The 17,588-nt window shown below is 38.2% G+C and overlaps 2 protein-coding genes across 3 annotated transcripts; one reads left to right on the top strand and one right to left on the bottom strand.

Moving 5' to 3' along the window:
• Positions 1-256: 256 nt before the first annotated feature.
• LOC111627802 (mediator of RNA polymerase II transcription subunit 24-like) lies at positions 257-7,273 on the bottom strand. The gene is made up of 2 exons (XM_023371451.1): positions 7,193-7,273; positions 257-5,529 (listed from the first exon to the last, which is right to left on the bottom strand). The coding sequence occupies exon 2, from the start codon at positions 5,316-5,318 to the stop codon at positions 2,247-2,249; it is 3,072 nt and encodes a 1,023-aa protein (XP_023227219.1). The 5' UTR covers positions 5,319-5,529; positions 7,193-7,273; the 3' UTR covers positions 257-2,246.
• LOC111627811 lies at positions 5,707-14,217 on the top strand. 2 transcript variants are annotated; one of them, XM_023371463.1, is made up of 6 exons: positions 5,707-5,821; positions 9,254-9,941; positions 11,311-11,468; positions 11,540-11,608; positions 13,254-13,337; positions 13,417-14,217. In XM_023371463.1, exons 1-6 carry the CDS (start codon positions 5,735-5,737, stop codon positions 13,471-13,473), a joined length of 1,143 nt encoding a protein of 380 aa, XP_023227231.1. In that variant the 5' UTR covers positions 5,707-5,734; the 3' UTR covers positions 13,474-14,217. The 2 variants fall into 2 exon arrangements, with proteins under 2 accessions (XP_023227231.1, XP_023227236.1); XM_023371468.1 differs by having other exon boundaries at positions 5,730-5,846.
• The last annotated feature ends 3,371 nt before the right edge of the window (positions 14,218-17,588 follow it).

The raw sequence follows: 17,588 nt of genomic DNA on the forward strand, positions 1-17,588 counted from the left end.
TTGACGTCAAGCAAATCAAACTCAACCCTTCACTAGTTTAACACACAACTGACTGTAGCTACCCAGTATTGTGGATTGTGTAGAACAGGATACTTAATTTCTATTTGAGTGACTGTCGTTCCTTTGTTCTTCCCATTTCAAGTGAGGCATCTGATGCAGTCCGAGCCAACATTTTTAAATATTTTAATTAGATGAGGTAAAATATATATATATTTTTATGTTTTAAATTACAAAATATGTGATAATGTTATCGATTTTAAGATCTCTATTATTTGAAATACTGTACATCAGTTATGTTTCAAATGAATGATTATTGCCAAGTTTTGTCTGCTGTGTCGGACTGAGTATATTTCTGCAATGCAGATAAATGTATATGTCTATATTAATATAATAAAGATGTTTGTTTGTTAATTGCCAAACCCTTTCTTTTCAAGGTTGTACTTGAATTGATGCAGAACATCAATTGAATCAGTTATATCTTGCATGTATATACACATACTAAAATGATTTACATGTAAACAATCACAAGATTAACCGTTGCAAGTAACTTAAGGCATACTATATGCAAATTTAATGAAAATACATATGTCGGCACGCTGCTTTTGATGATGGAAAAATGCAGATAATGTAATTTCTGAAATAAGTTTTAATATACATCAATATTTAACATGCAAATAAACATCAATCGTGAGGTTGCTGAGAAAGCAGTAACAAATTACTCAGATTTGGAGCATGGTACTTAATAGCAGTGGTTACAATGATTGATACATGAAAAGCCAAACAAAATTTTTTTAATCATAATCTTCAGAAATTCCTTCTCTCTGATCTCCATTCGATACACCCCTTAAAGGCAACCCTAGAGAAAACACATTGATGCCAAGGTTGAGAGGTTGTCTGCAAACTCTCTCATCATCCAGTTAGCCCCACAAGTCCCTATTCACTAAGGTACCAAAAGGGTATACAAATACTTTATACCATTTACTTTTTATTGACAAAATTGGGTACAAACCATATGTGGAATGAGTAATGAAAACGTAGAGATTTGTCATTAATGGAGTTGTGTGTTCAATATGATGCCGTCCGTTTTCACAGCCTCTTGGAGGTTCCCAGTTGCATTGGCAATCACTCAAATGATGTATGGCTCAACTTCATGATTTGATATCTCATCTCTGTTTGAGAGCTCTTCTCTTAGGCTGTGTACACACTAGGCGTTTTTAAACGCGCGTTTTAAAGAACCAAGAGTTCTGCATAGGCATACACACTCAAACGCGCATTTATAGATTTTTCTTAAAACGCGCATTTTGCGGGCATCAGCTGAGCACTTTGAGATATATGTGCTGCCATGTTACTATACATTCAATCACGCGTTTTCGGGTAGAGTGGACGTATGTTGGCCGAAATGGAGAACGATCATTTCAATCTATTTATTGATGAAATCTAAGAGACCAATCATTGTCAAAGGATTTTATAGATATTTTAAAAGAATTAAAAAACTTGGGTTTATTTTATCTTAGTTTTGGATGCAATGTCGCAAACATTCCATGCATCAGTCTATCTCGTAATATTGGGTGCACCCAAAATTCTCTTTGCCTCTGCCATCGTCTTTTATAGCGACGATGGAGGAGGAGCACATAAGCAATTACTTTCACATCCATTTCCAAACTGAGCCAGTGCATATGCTCCACTAAACGCTCTTCTAATGCCGAGCTAACGCGTGTTTAACGCAATGCAAAATGCCTAGTGTGTACACAGCCTTAAAGCAATTCCTAGAGAAAAATTGTACAGATTGATGTCAGAGCTGCGACACTGTCTGCAAACTGCCCTCATAGTGGCAAAACATAGCCACTCTACAGTCTGACTTCAGTCTGTGGTTTCCTCCTCTAGTTTCCTTTAAGAGATGTACCAATGGCAATCAGAGCCAAAATCATGCAATTGTGCCAAATTTTCTGATGGTTACAAATGCAAATGTGCACCTCCAAGAGGATGCAAGAAGAAACATCATACTAAACATGTAGATCCATTAATAACAAATCTCTGGGCTTTGAGATTCATTTCACATATGGTTGTATGCAAATTTATTGTTAAAACACTGCATCACAAAGTATATTAATCCTGGATAATGTGATTTTATACTTGACATGTTTTAATTAAATCACACAATATTATAATTTTATTACATGCTGTAGACATTTAATGTATCAATAAGTATTAAAAAAAGTCGGTATGTATTATGTTGCAAATGTAATTCAAGAAGTCTCTCTCTGCTGCATAACGTCCAATTGACAGAGCGTGCGTGCGACTATTTTCCGAGATCTGGGTGTCAGCATACTACTAACGGCGAGGACTAGCTCATGAGAGAGCCGTTCCGGAGATGTTTTGATCAGTTGTGGCACTAGACTAAGCGGCATGAACTGTAGTATGATGTAAGCTTGGTCTTTAGCACAGAGAATTACTTGTTCTAAAAATACAAGAGGGAAGACTGATTTCTGACTGATGGTAGAATCTGCCGCTATCATCATTAACATTCTCATGATGTCAGCGATTGCTTTCTTAATGGGATCAGAAATTACGTTTCGAAGATGATCTTCGCTGCTGGATTGTAAACCGTAAGGAGTATCCTCTAACAATTCCGTGTCATTCACAAGTCTGCGCATCTTACTCGGCCTTCCACGATCTATTTCAATTTCTTCTATTTCCATATCTCTATAGCTGTGTTTTCTAATGTATTTTCTATTAGCATATGTTGAACTCTGTCTTACTTGCAATGCTGCGTAAGTTGTCATGACTACTAAACGTGCAAGTGCAGAGCCTCGTGGTTCCGCCAACATCTCCTGGCGCACTTCGTTGTGTAGATACGATGGCAAAACATGTACTAATAAAGCCAGTGCACATTCCTCGATATCGAGATGAAATAAACCAAAAACCAAATCGATTGCTCTGTGCAAATCGTCTAGATGTTCGAATCTGAGTGCAAATCTGACTAAAGTATCGCAGAACCACTGTCCTCCTCCCACACACAATAAAGTGTCCAGATTGTGTATGGCTTTTAAATCCAACCATCCATGACTGTGCGCGGTCCAGAAAATACCATCCACAATGTCCCACATTGGTGTTCGGCTCGTTAAACCGTGCGGAATGACGGGCATTCCCTTTGCTTTCGTCTGAGTGGGAGGATGCAAATCGTACATCATTTTCTTTATCATGCCAGCCATTAAAGTGGAACGCTCTTTGTAAAAAATATTACTCTGGTCTTGACTCGTTTGCTGTGGCGTTTGTCTTCCGCTCGATGTGCTTCCGGTTCCAGTTATGCCCTCGGCTGTTGCACCAGAATCGACCGATAGTGGCGTCATGAACTGTTGGAGCATATTCATTGGTTTAAGTCTTTCTTCATGATGTAGAACGTTGATATAATTGCAAAGCCAGGTAGAGATACAAACTGGAAGGCAGCACATTCGGCTTTTAACATTGTCCAGAATCATTTTAACATTATCGGTCGAAAGAGCTCCGTACTCCCAAGCAATTAAGATTTCTTTAATTGCCATCGGAGCATTGATGCAAACTTCGTGCCATTTCACCAGATTCGTTTTGAAATCAGCATCCGGATTGGTAAACTGAGATAATAAGTTGTCCACTTTAATCGGATCACACTTTGAAAGCATCATGTCCGGACATTTATACTTTCCCCCTTCTACCCAACATTCCGAGATCCACATGGCAAAAAATGAATCCTTTGTCTCGACACTCATTGTTACAATTTCGCTTCCATAATGCTGAACAATATGACTCAACATGAGAAAAGTAATGTCGAACAAGAGAGCCCGTGTCTGAGAAGCTTTTGCATTTTCTTCTCTACTATGCTTATTATATTCGTTAAATTTAATGAGTTTCGTAGCAAAATCATGCAATTTACCCGTCGCGGCTGCCGCGGATAAGATCAGTTCAAAGTTCTTACCGGGTACCATGTGGCATAACACTCCTAACAGAGCTTCCTGAATTTTAGAGTAATCGGAATCCAGAGATTTCAGGATGCTGATCACTGTCGGTTCCGCACGAAGGATCAAATTTGCTCCCGCCTGAGTGGTCTGCTGTTCGGAACGAGGCAAATTCTGTCTCTGCGATTCGCTCTGCCTGTGCAGTAATATTTTATCTACCTGTGGCGGCGTGATGAGTTTCACTTTGCATAATTCGGTAAGTAGGTATTGTAAACAATCGCAGTTACTTTTAGTATCCGTAAGATCTAGAAGAGGAGTAAAATACAATAGTTTTTCGATACCCTGTTCTAACTCCACGCTTCCTTTATTACTCGGCTGAGGGTTTTGTCCCCACTGAGTGTTATGAATCTGTAAAATTAAGTGTGGAACTTTAAGAAAAGTAAATGCTGCCCACTTCAAATCTTCCGAACTACCGGCGGCATCCACCAGACCCATAAAACAGGCTTGAATGATTCTGCAATATAGTTCCGGTAATGTCAGATTTTGGAGCGTCTGCAAGAGCAGCAACTGATCAACGCACGACTGTATGTCGCTGGCCGGATTCAATATAGCATCGATGGCAATCATGGCATTCAGACTACACAACAACAACTGCTTTTTCGGCAAGCTGCTGTACATATTCTGGCTGGCAATGCACGGCAAATTATCCACGGCCTTTATCAGTCCCAGACCGGTCTCGAGCACCTCCTTCGAGATTACAAAATTCTGTATCTGGCCGATCTTACTCTCTAGCTCCTGGTGCTTGTACAACAACTGGTTGTACATTCCCTGATCCTCAAATTTACCGACATAGAGCAGAGCCTTCATGAAGGTCGAGTTGCAGACGTACTTGAGGGCGTCGCAGGACTTCTCCATGATGGAGACGTGTTCGGGGCTCTGTTTCAATTCTGCCAACTTGGCCAAGGAATGGTGGAGGCACGAGTAGAGCCAGTGAGAGATGCTCACCATGGCCTTGCATAGCGTGATGCACTCTTCGTCGTTTCCTCTGCAACTAACTCTCGGCTGGATGTTCTTCAGCAGGTCCAACATGCTGAGGATGCAGTACGGTTTGTAGAAACTCTGACAGCGGCTGATGCTCAGCAGCACCGCGCCATAGGACACGATATGCGAACTCAAGCAGTGCGTTAGGTAGGAGAGGAACAAATGATTGGGTCCGGATCCAACTAAGGCTTGTTGCAATATACAATCTGCCAAATCGTATACATCTCCGCTTACACCTCGAGGAAGGACTCTCTTAATGTGGATCCCCCATTGGACATCGCTCCATCTTTCCTTCCATGCTTCTAATAGTAACAACTTGATACTGCTGGTCTTACTAGTATCCATATTCGATTTAAACAACTTTAATACGCAAAAAGAATCTTCAAGAACTTATCAAAATTATTTTATTGGTCCAGTCGTACCCTCCTGACAATCAGCATGACTTATTTACAAAACGGCGCTTCCAGACTAGTGTTGCCAACTCATCACTCTAATCGACGTTAATCTGGCGGCATTCGTACACCGTTGCCAACTTATTACTCTAATCGAATTTAATCTGGAAGAATGCTTGATTACTCATTTAAAAATTTTTGTTATTAATTAAAATTATAAATTAAAGCAGTTATTTAGATAATGGTTCTTATCGCGTGACGCGCATCATCCGTCGCGTAGCTTACGAAACTATGACTTGAGAAAACAATCGCTAATAATTTTTTAATATCGCGCGCTGTTATGCAAATTAGTCTTTCCATTAGAGGAGAATGGATGATTTATTCAAACTTCCACGAAATTCGAGCATTGAAGTTATATTTTCAGAAGGAAAAATCCGTAGTGGAGGAGTCGTGTTGGTAATATTTCAGCAAAATCTTTATGGTTAATTTTAAATGTTAATTTTGTATTTATGGATTGCGTGTTGTTTCGTCTCTGACGCGATGGACGCTAGCGATTGGTACGCGACGCGATACGTGGGGCTATAACCGAACCATTTTCATGATGCAATTGCAGATGGAAGGGATTTTAACAGAGCTGTAGACAAGTCATTAGAAGTTAATGCATTTATTCTTTGTTATAGGCACTAGTCGCCGTTATGGCGCCCAGTGCCACATGCAAACATGACGTCCGCAAGCAAGATGGCGATCGGAACTGCCGTTGAGATTCCGTATTTGCAAGCAAATATCTCGCGAAGGTTGGCATGTAGAGGCATAGTTTCTTTGATCATGCTGTTATTGATACGGTCTACAGCTCTGTTAAAGTCCCAACAGTGCAATTTTACCATATCCGTGTTGTTTTTTAGAATCAAGAACAAGAATTCTTCGAAGTATCCATATTCTCTTATTTCGTTATCTTGTGCATCAACTCATATCCATACCCGACCAGACTACCAGTGGCCCCGATTGGATAAAAACCACCGAATACTGGTAGTTGCCCTATTCAACAGGTTGTCACGTGAAGTTTTCCCGGTTTTATTCGCCTAATTAGGGGCCAGTTTTCCATAGGAATTCCTCTAGAGGCATTTCCTCCTGGCTGATAGCCCAAATGTCGCGTTGCCATATACGAATAAAACCAAGCCATACCCGTCTATGTTTTCATAGAATTTCATCCACTGCTCATTACTATTTTTGTTCCTTATTAATTAATCGCTAATCGTGAGAGATGGGCCTCACTTCTTGCAAAAACCTGAAGTTCCGTGCTGTCATCATAATGCCTCCTCAAATATGCTACCATCACCCACAAACTGGCCTTTTCCCACAATGTTCATGGGACTAAATGGTTTTTCTCGTTTTCTCCCGTGTTTTTTTTCGCCTAGTGGGCACTAAGACGACCTCTTCAGCAAGCCCATTGTGTGTTCGGCCAGGCCCACAATGGATTGGATGGGTGGAGTAAGGGTAAGGCTTTCTATAGGAAGGTAGGTGTTAAACAAGTGAAGAAAACTCGGTAAACTCCACGTGGTCATCCCATCGGTGAGGTACAGTACGATGGTGAGGGAGGGTCCCACCGTCTCAACATATCCGGGACAGACCGTCGATAAAAGAAATTTCTGTCTTTGATTACAACTTTTTCTAATGTATAAAATAGGGCCCCAGTCGCCCTCATTGTGGGGCACCAAATCCGCGAAAGGTATGATTAAAAGGCCCTCTTACGGCCGTATTCACAATCGTGGATCAAGAGTTAAAAGTCAACCAATTACCATTCATTTATTTTTAGCAGATATCACTTACTTGACCAATGGCATAGCCCATTACATTTGAAACGGGCCCGTTATGGAGCCCGAGAGTAGAGCGGAACCCTTTTACTTTCTTCAACAAACGAAATGTGTAATTACTTTGTTGTTGTTATTATTATTATTATTATTAATCATTACGCATAACACTGATATATACGCTAAACTCGCATACGCTTGGCGTAACCGAGTCTACACGGTAACTCTAAGGGAAGTTACGCGAAATGTAAGGGAGTAGCGTAACAGTATGTATTCTTAGTAGGCATTTATCAGGTTACTTTACCTTATCGTAACGTAACAGATCTATGAACGAGTGTGTCGTAACACGAAATGGTCACACGTAAACAACAGGAAAGTGTATAAACTCCAGGCATTTTAGTGTTACGTAAGCTTTATTGTGCCATTTATTATGCAACTTAGAATATTTTCACGTAACCATTTCTCGAAAATGAAGGGGGAAAAAACCCCCTAAAATATTGTTACTTTCCTAGAAGCGTAACTTGAAAAATTTCTCTTAATTTAAAGGAAGAAATTCTACCTAAACCTGTTAATTGTAATGAACACGCAAGACTCGATTTTTAATTAAATTTTACTTATAAAATTGCAATCGAACCGCCAACCTCTCAATAACGGACACCGACAAACGGCGCCCATTTTTTTTTTTTTAAACCAAGAACGTTCCTTTTCGGAATGCAAACGAAGTAACCTCCTAACAACGGCCGAATTTTTGCGTTCCCTTTCGGGTGTCCGTTGTTGAGAGGTTTTAGTGTATTAATGTCTGGTACAGTTGATCAATACACTCCTATAAAATACCGTAAAGTTTCTCTGTGTGTGTGTGTGTGTGTGTGTGTGTGTAATTTAGAAGGAAACACCAGCGAGTGTAATTCCTACAAATGATATTTCTTGGAAGAATTGACGCGTGTAACGGGCTTTGTTAGAGGTTGCTTTCACTTTTATTACTACATTATCCTTTGTAATAATTACCCTTGGAAACACTGGCCTACATAAAAGGCAATTTTTAATAATAGAGATTAAAATACAGAGAAGAATGTAAGTTTCCCCCCCCCCACTCCTCTTCTGTATAACAATTGTACAGTTCTTGGAAACACGGCAAAAATCAAGCAAGTTACTATGGAATTAATTCGTAATTTTAGAATACATTCGACAGTGGAGAAGAATGTAAATGGAAGGGTGGCCCAAAAGTCGGTTGACCAAATAACTGGACAATTTTTGAGGGTGCCGGGGCGTCGGATAATCGAAGAAACACGTAAAAAAAACTCGCATACATAAAAGAAAACTTCGAGGAAATAACGAAAGGGTCATCGACCTGCATGTAAAGACCAGGGGTCTTTCACTCTTTTCTGCATGCAAAATACCACTTGATTCTTCTTCTAACGCCAAAGTTATTGATGTATTCCGCATGTAAGATAAATATATATCAATGGAGAACAGATGTCGCCATCAAGTTTCCGTTAACGCGGCTGATAAATCGAATTCTCTTCTGTCATTTCCTGTGTTTTCGTCACAAAAATAACCGGATAATAATTAAAGTTTCACCGCTCGATCGAAAGTCATAAATTAAATAATACAAGATTTTACCATAAAATCACCTCAAAATACCATTTAAAAAGTAAGGCCTTTCGGGTGCAGGGAGAGGACTGACAAAAAAAGGCCCTTTATAAGTGATTTTTTCAACACCAGATTGCCATATAATTATTGGAAAAAGTTAGAAATAATCTTTGTATAAAGTACGGTCGAACCTCTCAACAACGGCAACCCGTAAATGGCGGCCATATTTCTATAGTCGGGCACTTTATACGGTGTTTTCGACGCTATATTGCGATATAACAATTGAAAAACCTTAAATTACAATCAAACCTGTTAACAACGGCCACCTGTAAATGGCAACTACATTTTCACGAATTTTTATCTTTAAATGCGTATAAAATAATATCCAAACAGCGGTGGCTTTTTAAAAGATGTTTCCAGGAAATGGCCGTTGTTAACAGGTTCGACTTAATTATAATTTCCTTTATTAAAATGTACGAAATTTTTACAGAGTAATCCAGCCGACTACAACTTCACTGTATTCGACATCATACTACTATGGCAAGCGTCCTTTCTGTCCGTGCATTGCCTGTTCATCGGAAACAGGTTGAAAACCTATCTGAAGAGTTTGGACGCCTACTCGATCAGCCAGCGAAACGAGAACCTGAGCAAGGCGGAACTGACGGCCACCGTCATCGCTTTCGCCAATCAGCAGAGTACAAACTTCCGCACCTCTTACGGACGGACGGTCGAACTTGACGACTTGCATCCCCGGACGGATCACATATACAAAACGAGCAAGAAGTGGTGCATGCTATTATCCATCGTGTCCTGTGTTACAGTTTTGTGTGTCATCGTACAAAATATATGGTCCGAAATGGAGGACAAACAATACACCTCGCCCCTCGTTAGTGTCGCTCATTATATCTCTAAGACAGGTTCGTCTGTAACGTGGAAGACATTCCTATCCACCATAGTTAGTTGCCTTTCACTTCTATATAACGTTCTGCCCCACGCTTTATTCGTGGGTTGTGCCATACCCCTTATGGCGTTCATACAGAACTTCAACGACAGAGCCGAGCTCTCGGCTCAGAACACCCTTAACACGGACAAAGTGAGCGAAGTACATTACAAGTTGAGATACTTGATGAGACTACTCGACGACTGCTTTTCCAGTATTATCTTCACCACTATAGCGGGTGAGTGACCTTGCGTGCCTTACGTGATTAAAGGCCATTTTACTATTGTTTATTCTTAATGCCCTAATTAAAAAAAAAAATCGATGGTTCTGGTGTACGAATTACTCTGGATCCACTTACCATAGTGGACTAGTTTCATCATGATTTACTACCATTTTGTTTTCGTTTTTATTAAATGTAGGTCAACCTGTTTACGGGGCATTTAAAACACAAGATTTCACGTGAAAAATTCCGCTCTAGTCAGGTTATTTTGTGCAGTTGGCTGACAAAAGTTTTTTCCGTTTCCGCGTTAGACAGGTTTCGTTCCTGGATTTATTCTTCGTTTTACAGAGTCCGTTTTAGACGGGTTTTACCTTAACAGAAATTGGTTTCTTTTTTATCAGTTCGAAAGGTTTTATATATTTAATTAAACATTGAAAGAAGGGATCTGTCAGATTCTTCACCAGAATGCCAAAAAAGGATCCATGGCGTAAAAACTTGAGCCGTATTCAGGTCGATGTACCATCTCTGTACCAAGATTTCACTTTTTTTAAAAGGTATTTTTATTATTCACTTCACTGTCACGAAAAACAGAGGAAGGTAACGTAAACTTGTTTAAAGAGCATAAATCCACAATGGCCGAGTGGTACCACTTGGATCGCGCCCCACCAACAAGGAGTTTTCAGGATTCCCTTCACATTTATAACACCTAAATAGGGGCCAGTTTTTTCTGTAGAAAGTCCTCCTGGGTTGCACCTCCCTCCTGGAAGATCACCCACGTGTTGTGCATTGCCTTATGGTAGTGTTCTTCGACCATTTTCTAATAGTGGCACCCCCCCCGACTTGATTTAATTTTTTATCGCGGTACCCCTACTTCATCAATGCAATTTTTTTGTAGTTTTTTTTTGTAATACACGCGAGTGTTAAGGCACTGTATTTTAGTGACACCCTAGTGTGTTCATGGCACCCAGGTCGAAGACCCCTGCCTCGTGCCACCAATTCAGTGGGAGAGTACCTGATTTACTTTATCTAAATCGTGTTTTGCTTTCTCTCGGGCAGAAATCCTGTGTCATGCAGCAAGGGTGCCACGTCACTTAAAAGGATGATCCCGTTTCAGAGTATGGCACACGGGTGTGACGTGTCTAAAATGCAGATAAACCCGCATAACAGATTTATATCTATTTTTTACTTTCACTTTTTAACTTCGTCTCATTTGAATCCCTCGCTATAAATCTGTATTATCAACCCGCATTGAAAGTAATAATACGGGTTACACGCAAACCTCGTTCTTGCGTGTAACTTATGACTTGGCAACCGGGTGATTTAAAATAAACGTAAATGATGTAATTTCGACGTCATAGTATGTATTTCCTTCCCTCTTTTCTTACAGGGGACTTCTGCCAGGTCGTCTTCGGCACATTTTTGGAATTGATGGATTGTTCCGTGGAAGGTATGGATGCGAAGTGCAGTCGATACTTTGCAAGGCACATTATGCTAATACTGCGCTTATGTTTGACAGTAGGGATGTGTGTATCCCTACAGGAGAAGGTGTGCAGCCGATTTTCTTAGAATTTTCCCCCAAACAATGCATTCGTTAACACGTAACTTAATCATTTCAGATCCAGGGCCTGCTACCGACCATGGAGGAATATTCTTCTAAATCGTTACTCAATACCGAAAAATTAAAGGTAAATACAGTTAAATCTATATCAAACGGTGTTTTTCTCCCCCCTTTAAAAAAAAAAAAAAAAATCGGATCGTTCGTAAAATGGGCGAGGGCGATCTAAATCTCAAAAATATTCTAAACAGGCGGAGTAGTAAGGCACGCGAATTACAATTCATACCTTAAAGATAAAAACCAGGTTTATGTGTATAATTAATAATTTCAGGAAAATTGAAACTTATAATACAGGATTTCCAGTTTTTAATTACGTGAATATCGTACTTAAAATGTCACGTACGGGCCTGTAATTTTCATATTTTACGGTCGTTGTGTCCTTCGGCGAAGGGGGTGTTCTTTATTGATGTTACTGCAACAATATATCATTAATTACTGTATTCTACAGAAAGATATTTGCCGTGTGATCCTCTGTTTTGGTTGCTTAATCCATTTGTTTTTTTCCAAGATGACGTAAATTTACATCTACCCTTTGTCACGTTGGTATTGATGAATGGCGATTTGTCACGCTATCGAATTTTTTTCCTAGTTTCCTACGTTATTTAATAATTATCCTTTTCTTAAATAACTTAATTGACATAGACATAACACACGGATGATTACCTTATGCAGGTTTCACCTGTTATCAATACAATAACCTTTTATATAACGTTGCAGTACGTTGTATAAAGGTTATAATTGATTTCCTCCTCTTATATTATAATGTACAATTTTATGCAGTGTTTATATATATATGTAATTCCCAATAGAATACGTAAATACAGAGCATTGTGTGTTACAATGGCGGGGGTTTATAAATACAGTACACAAGTATCAAAATTCATTAAAGACGTGTTTCGTGACGTAGCACACGTGAATGTGACAAGAAAATTAATTTCCATCTTCCGATAAGAGTTGAGGCTTTTTAAATATTCAATAATTCTCTCTTTTTATTTCGTGGTGGGAATTACAATGTTATAGAATGCAGAACAAAATGGCGGTCGTGTAATACACTGTGTCATTTTTTTTTATGGTTTTTTTTTTCTTTAATGAAATTTTCAGAAGGAAGAATATGATTTGTTGTATTAAAAAAAGTACAGTATTAATTAAAAATTCATGAGAAGTTTCTGTTTAAAAATGGCAACTAACTAGATTATAAATTGTAGGTTATCTAGCGATTCGACTCTGGCAGCCATTTTTGAATTTAGAAAATAAATTCTTTTGACCCATTAACGGTATACTCGGAAGAAAAATTTAAATATTTTATTTTGAACTGATTATTTTTATTATTTATAGTAAACGGTTATGTAAGAATTTGCCCGAATGTGACCATACTAGCATGCCCCTTTACACAGAAACACCATAAATAAATTGACTTTCAGAGGTGCAGCGGGGCATACACGTATACATTTTTGATTAAAGGGAAGCATAAGCCTTCAGGAAAAAAAAACGCCCATAAAAATGGTTGCTGTTTATATTACTTGTGATATTGATTGTATAACATTAAAGTCAACCAATGGGCATGATCCGTTTCGTACGAAACCGGCAAGCAAACCAATGGCGTAGTGTTTCGTGCGAAACGGATTATGCCATTGGTTGGCTCGCTTAAACACTTGCTACTTGAGTACCCCATAATTAAATTTTTAATAATTGGGTTCTTTTTCTATATTTTTCAGCTTTTAACATTGATCCAGTCGCTGCCTTCCTGTGGAATTAGCGCTTCTTCGTTTTTTCTTATAACGCGCGGTTTTGCCGTAAAGGTAATGGTTTTTTTTCCCTTTTCCCCTTAGGTTTTTAAGATTTAACAATTATTTTAACAATTAAAAAATAAACACTCAGATGGCGGCCGCTTGTTTGGCTTACGGAGTTTTGATATGGAAACTGTCCCAGCGTTAATTTGGGGTACGGAGGAAGATGGAGTTGTGTAATAAAGAACAAATGTGATAAATAAAACTTTTTAACACGAAATTAAAAGTATTTTGTATGTTAAAAATTAGTTACGAAGCTATACAGGCCGCCCCAAATGTCGGTTAACCGAGATGCATTATTTTTTTTTAAAGCTAAATTCTATGTCGGAATAGCATACACGCAGCTGTTTTTAACCGTTGTCGGAGAAAAATGCCGCGGTTAACCGACTTTTGCGACACTGAATAACATTCTGAAAAAACAAATGCGTTTACAATTACGGTTACAATATCGAAGGAGGGGTTTTATTACATCAAAACCGGTATTTCGGTGAATCTCTCAAGACTGGAGTACCGGTATTGAAACCTGTATTTGGATCCATAGTGCGGGGATTGGGTTGTTGGGTAATTTATCAAGGAGGGTGCCTTGATTTTACTTGTAAACAAGTAAAATCATCATTAGCATTCATAATGTTCTATAAAACCCACCCCTACCCTCAAAATTAAGATTTTTGCTATTTTGTAATAGTTATGATGATATAGTTTTTTAAATAAAATAACAGATGGCGCCACCTAATGTTACCTGGAAAGTTAAACAACTCGTTGCTGGATTTTTATATTAGCAAGCAAAATACTGAAAGACCAGTATCAGTATAGCACTGCCGGTATTTCAATTTTGGGAATTCGAGCTGAAAACCAGTGTAATAACCGATATTGCAATCCGTAGTCATACACCATGATGTCATTTTATAGTGTTATTCATGGTGAAATATTACACATAATCTTCATGTCATAGCCCGTACTCTGACAGCCAGATATGACACGAAGATTAGGTGTAGTCTGCAATAACGTACTGTACCGTACCGGCGATTGCATCCCACGACAGCTGTGAAACCTCCACAGTTGACACCTCCAATTTTGTTAAAATTCCACAGTAAGATAGATTAGGGCTTTGAACTAAGATATGCTTCATATTAAATATGAACATTGTGGTTTCCAAGCAGTGGAGAAGAGTGGAGGTTGCTTCACTCTTTTCCACGTGTGACACACAGATTATCAGCACAAAACCTTTCTCACTAATTTCTAGCCTTATTAACAAGAGTACAAACGTTTTCGGCCTTTTTAATAGGCTTTCCTTGTACCCGAGGAAGGCTTATTAAGAAGGCCGAAAACGTTTGTACTCTTGTTAATAAGGCTAGAAATTAGTGAGAAAGGNTTTATTACCACATGAATAATTAATAGGTAAAGTCTTGATCTTTCTGATTTGCAGAGATATGCTGAAGTAAACATGTTCCCTAGGCTGATCTGTACCAATTTTGAAGAGAAAATATCTCTAAATGGTTTGGAGTTTTTCTTTTTGGAACCATAACAAAGAGCATCTTTTCCTCTATCAGAATTTTGTTTCCAATCTTTGTCCTAGCCTCCCAAGGAAAAAGGATCACTTCAAAACTGTGACATTTGGTATATCAAATCATTACATTTTGCTAAATATTAGCATCATAGTGAACAAAACATTATAAATCAATACTAAGATATTTCTTGCACTGATCCATGGTAGCAAGAGGTGCCTACAGACTATACAAAAGGGCAACACACATTGAATCATAGTTTGTGTAAAATTGGATCAGCATTCCTACAAGGTAACACTGGTTGCAACCAGGGCTAACTTAACTTGGCCTTGAAAGCAAGGAACATTCCTTGCTTTCAAGGCCAAGTTAGAATTTTCTGGTGTTTGTTGATAATGGAATTTGGGGCCCCCTTTTGGATTAGGTAAAGGACAACACAGACTGTCCCAAGTGCCCCAATGTATGGATGCCCCTAATAATGGCACCAATTTGGCAAATTTACAACCTTATTCGAAGGGGCTATCCTCAGCAACTTGTGATCTTATCTTTAATTAGTAGGTATTCAGATGTAGTTTTTCAAACTCTGCTATGAAATGCTCGAATGAAGAACAAACTTAAATTTACCCTTAACTGAGTAATGTGCTGATGGCATGTGACACTCAATTTCTGATTTATTTCCAATTTAAATTGTGCATAGCCTTTTCCCCATTATTAAACCCAAGAAACAAAAAAATGCACTAAAAACGTACAATGTCAAAAGAGGCTGATTCTTACATAACACAAATAGAAAACCAGAAAAACAAACTAAAGAAAAGCACACACAGTAAATACTACTTGAAGTCATCATTCTTCCATTTGGGAGGCTGAGACAAATATTGGAAACAAGACTTCTTACAGAAGAAAATATGCTCTTTTTAATGGTCCCTAAAAATAATGAGATGACCCATTCGGAAAGATTTGCCCTTCAAAAACAGTACAAGTCAGCTTTGGGATAGGTTCACTTAAGCATATCTCAAATGAAAAAAAAACAACCCTTCTTACCTTATATTTCTAAAGCCTACCTATCTGGGGTTGGTTTACCTGTTAATTATTCACATAACAGATTAACCAATGCAGGAAAGGCTTTAGAAGTAGTTGTAAGTTGTTAAAGTAACATGCCAGTTTTACATGACTGAAGACAATTTTTTGCTGTATATGCAGCTGTGATAACCTAGCATAACTTTTCCTTCACCAAATTTGAAAATGCACGCTAGGACAAATTTGATCATTTGTGTAACGTGCACGTGATTTGGAAATCATTCCACCCTTCTCTGAGGGCTCAGAATCGCAGAAAAATATTTTAATAGCTTGAACTAAGATCTGCAAAATATCATACTGTGTGAGTTTAAACAAAATTGGAGGGAGTCAAACATGGAGGTTTGCACAGTTGGCTTGAAATGACCCATTGGATCTTTAAAAACACATGAAGTAAACCCATAGACATTGAGTTTTAAAATCACATACAAACCAAAGCAATGATAACACATCTTCAGTTACTCCAACACAGTATTTTAATGTAACAAAACTGTTTTTGATCGATTTATGGATCTTTCTCAGTTGCTGAATACACAGATTCAAAATGATTTAAAAATAAGAACATGTATTTATTTTGTTTACTAACAAAAAATTCAAACAACAATCCCAACAAAAAACCTTTGACAGCTTGTTATTTTAATATTTAGTTATTTCACCTTTGGCTTGTATAACAGCGTATGTATGATCATTGTATTAACAAGAACCTGGCAGTCATCAGGAGTGATTTTTAGTCCAAATTTGCTTGTTTTGCTTTAAACCATCCACATTTCCAATAGGAGAAAGGTCATGACTGATTGATGGCCATTTTAATGTGTTAATTGGGCTAGGCCAGACAAGTATTGGTGGTTTTAGCAGTACAGCAAATTCAACCATCCTTCTGGATAATAATATGTGCATGATATTGTAATTTTTCTAATGACGGTAGCAGGTTTTCCTTGAGGATCTGTTGATATTTTGCTGCATATACTGATCCCTTAACAAAATGCAAATTTCTCACACTTTGGGCTGATGTTCAACCCCACACCATAATGTCTGCTGGAATTTTACAGTGTGCTAAAGACAGTCACAATGGAATGCTTCTTTTTTGTTTTCTGATGACTTTTTCTACTGCCACCAAAAAAAAACTCAAAACTTTGCCTCATCAATAAAAACAACCTGCTTCTACGGTTGTTTTGTCAGGCATCGGTGCTCTTTGGCCCACTTCAGTTGGTTTTTTTATTTGTGTTTTTGTGAGAAGTGCTTTTGCTTTGTCTAAGTAAATAGATCACATGTCACAATAGTTAAGAGAAATTGCAAAAGAATTAAAAATTGGCAAATCCACAGCTATCAGATAAGTAAATGATACTGTTTTTACTTACGATTTGCTCTCCGTATGGAAGGTGAGAATTACTTCACACACACGTCAATGCAATCCTACCAGGTGCCAGTTTCATTAAACAAGTACACCCCAATAAAATTAATATGGAAGAAATTGTAAATATGTAAATTGTACTAATATGTGACATTTGCAAACAGGTCATTTAATGTTCCAAGTATGTTTTTTCGGAAATGGCTCTCTCCAAGCTTTTTTTTTTTTTTCTGACTACTTGTAACACTATGCTGGGTCTCCTAGTTAGGAACTATCTTGATAGCAAATTAGAGTGAGTGAATATTATTTACTATTTATTAACCAAAAGGAAACACTCAG

This window comes from Centruroides sculpturatus, unplaced genomic scaffold, assembly GCF_000671375.1.
Source record: "Centruroides sculpturatus isolate CEXI.00-Female unplaced genomic scaffold, Cexi_2.0 scaffold1, whole genome shotgun sequence".
Taxonomy (NCBI): domain Eukaryota; kingdom Metazoa; phylum Arthropoda; class Arachnida; order Scorpiones; family Buthidae; genus Centruroides; species Centruroides sculpturatus.

Bases quoted from the DNA above. Each gene is read 5' to 3' on its own strand.
- LOC111627811 (XM_023371463.1), top strand. From the start codon at position 5,735: ATGGATGATTTATTCAAACTTCCACGAAATTCGAGCATTGAAGTTATA. The intron at 5,822-9,253 runs GTAATATTTCAG...AAATTTTTACAG, and splicing joins GTAGTGGAGGAGTCGTGTTG to AGTAATCCAGCCGACTACAA. The intron at 11,469-11,539 runs GTGTGCAGCCGA...TAATCATTTCAG, and splicing joins GTGTATCCCTACAGGAGAAG to ATCCAGGGCCTGCTACCGAC.
- LOC111627802 (XM_023371451.1), bottom strand. From the start codon at position 5,318: ATGGATACTAGTAAGACCAGCAGTATCAAGTTGTTACTATTAGAAGCA.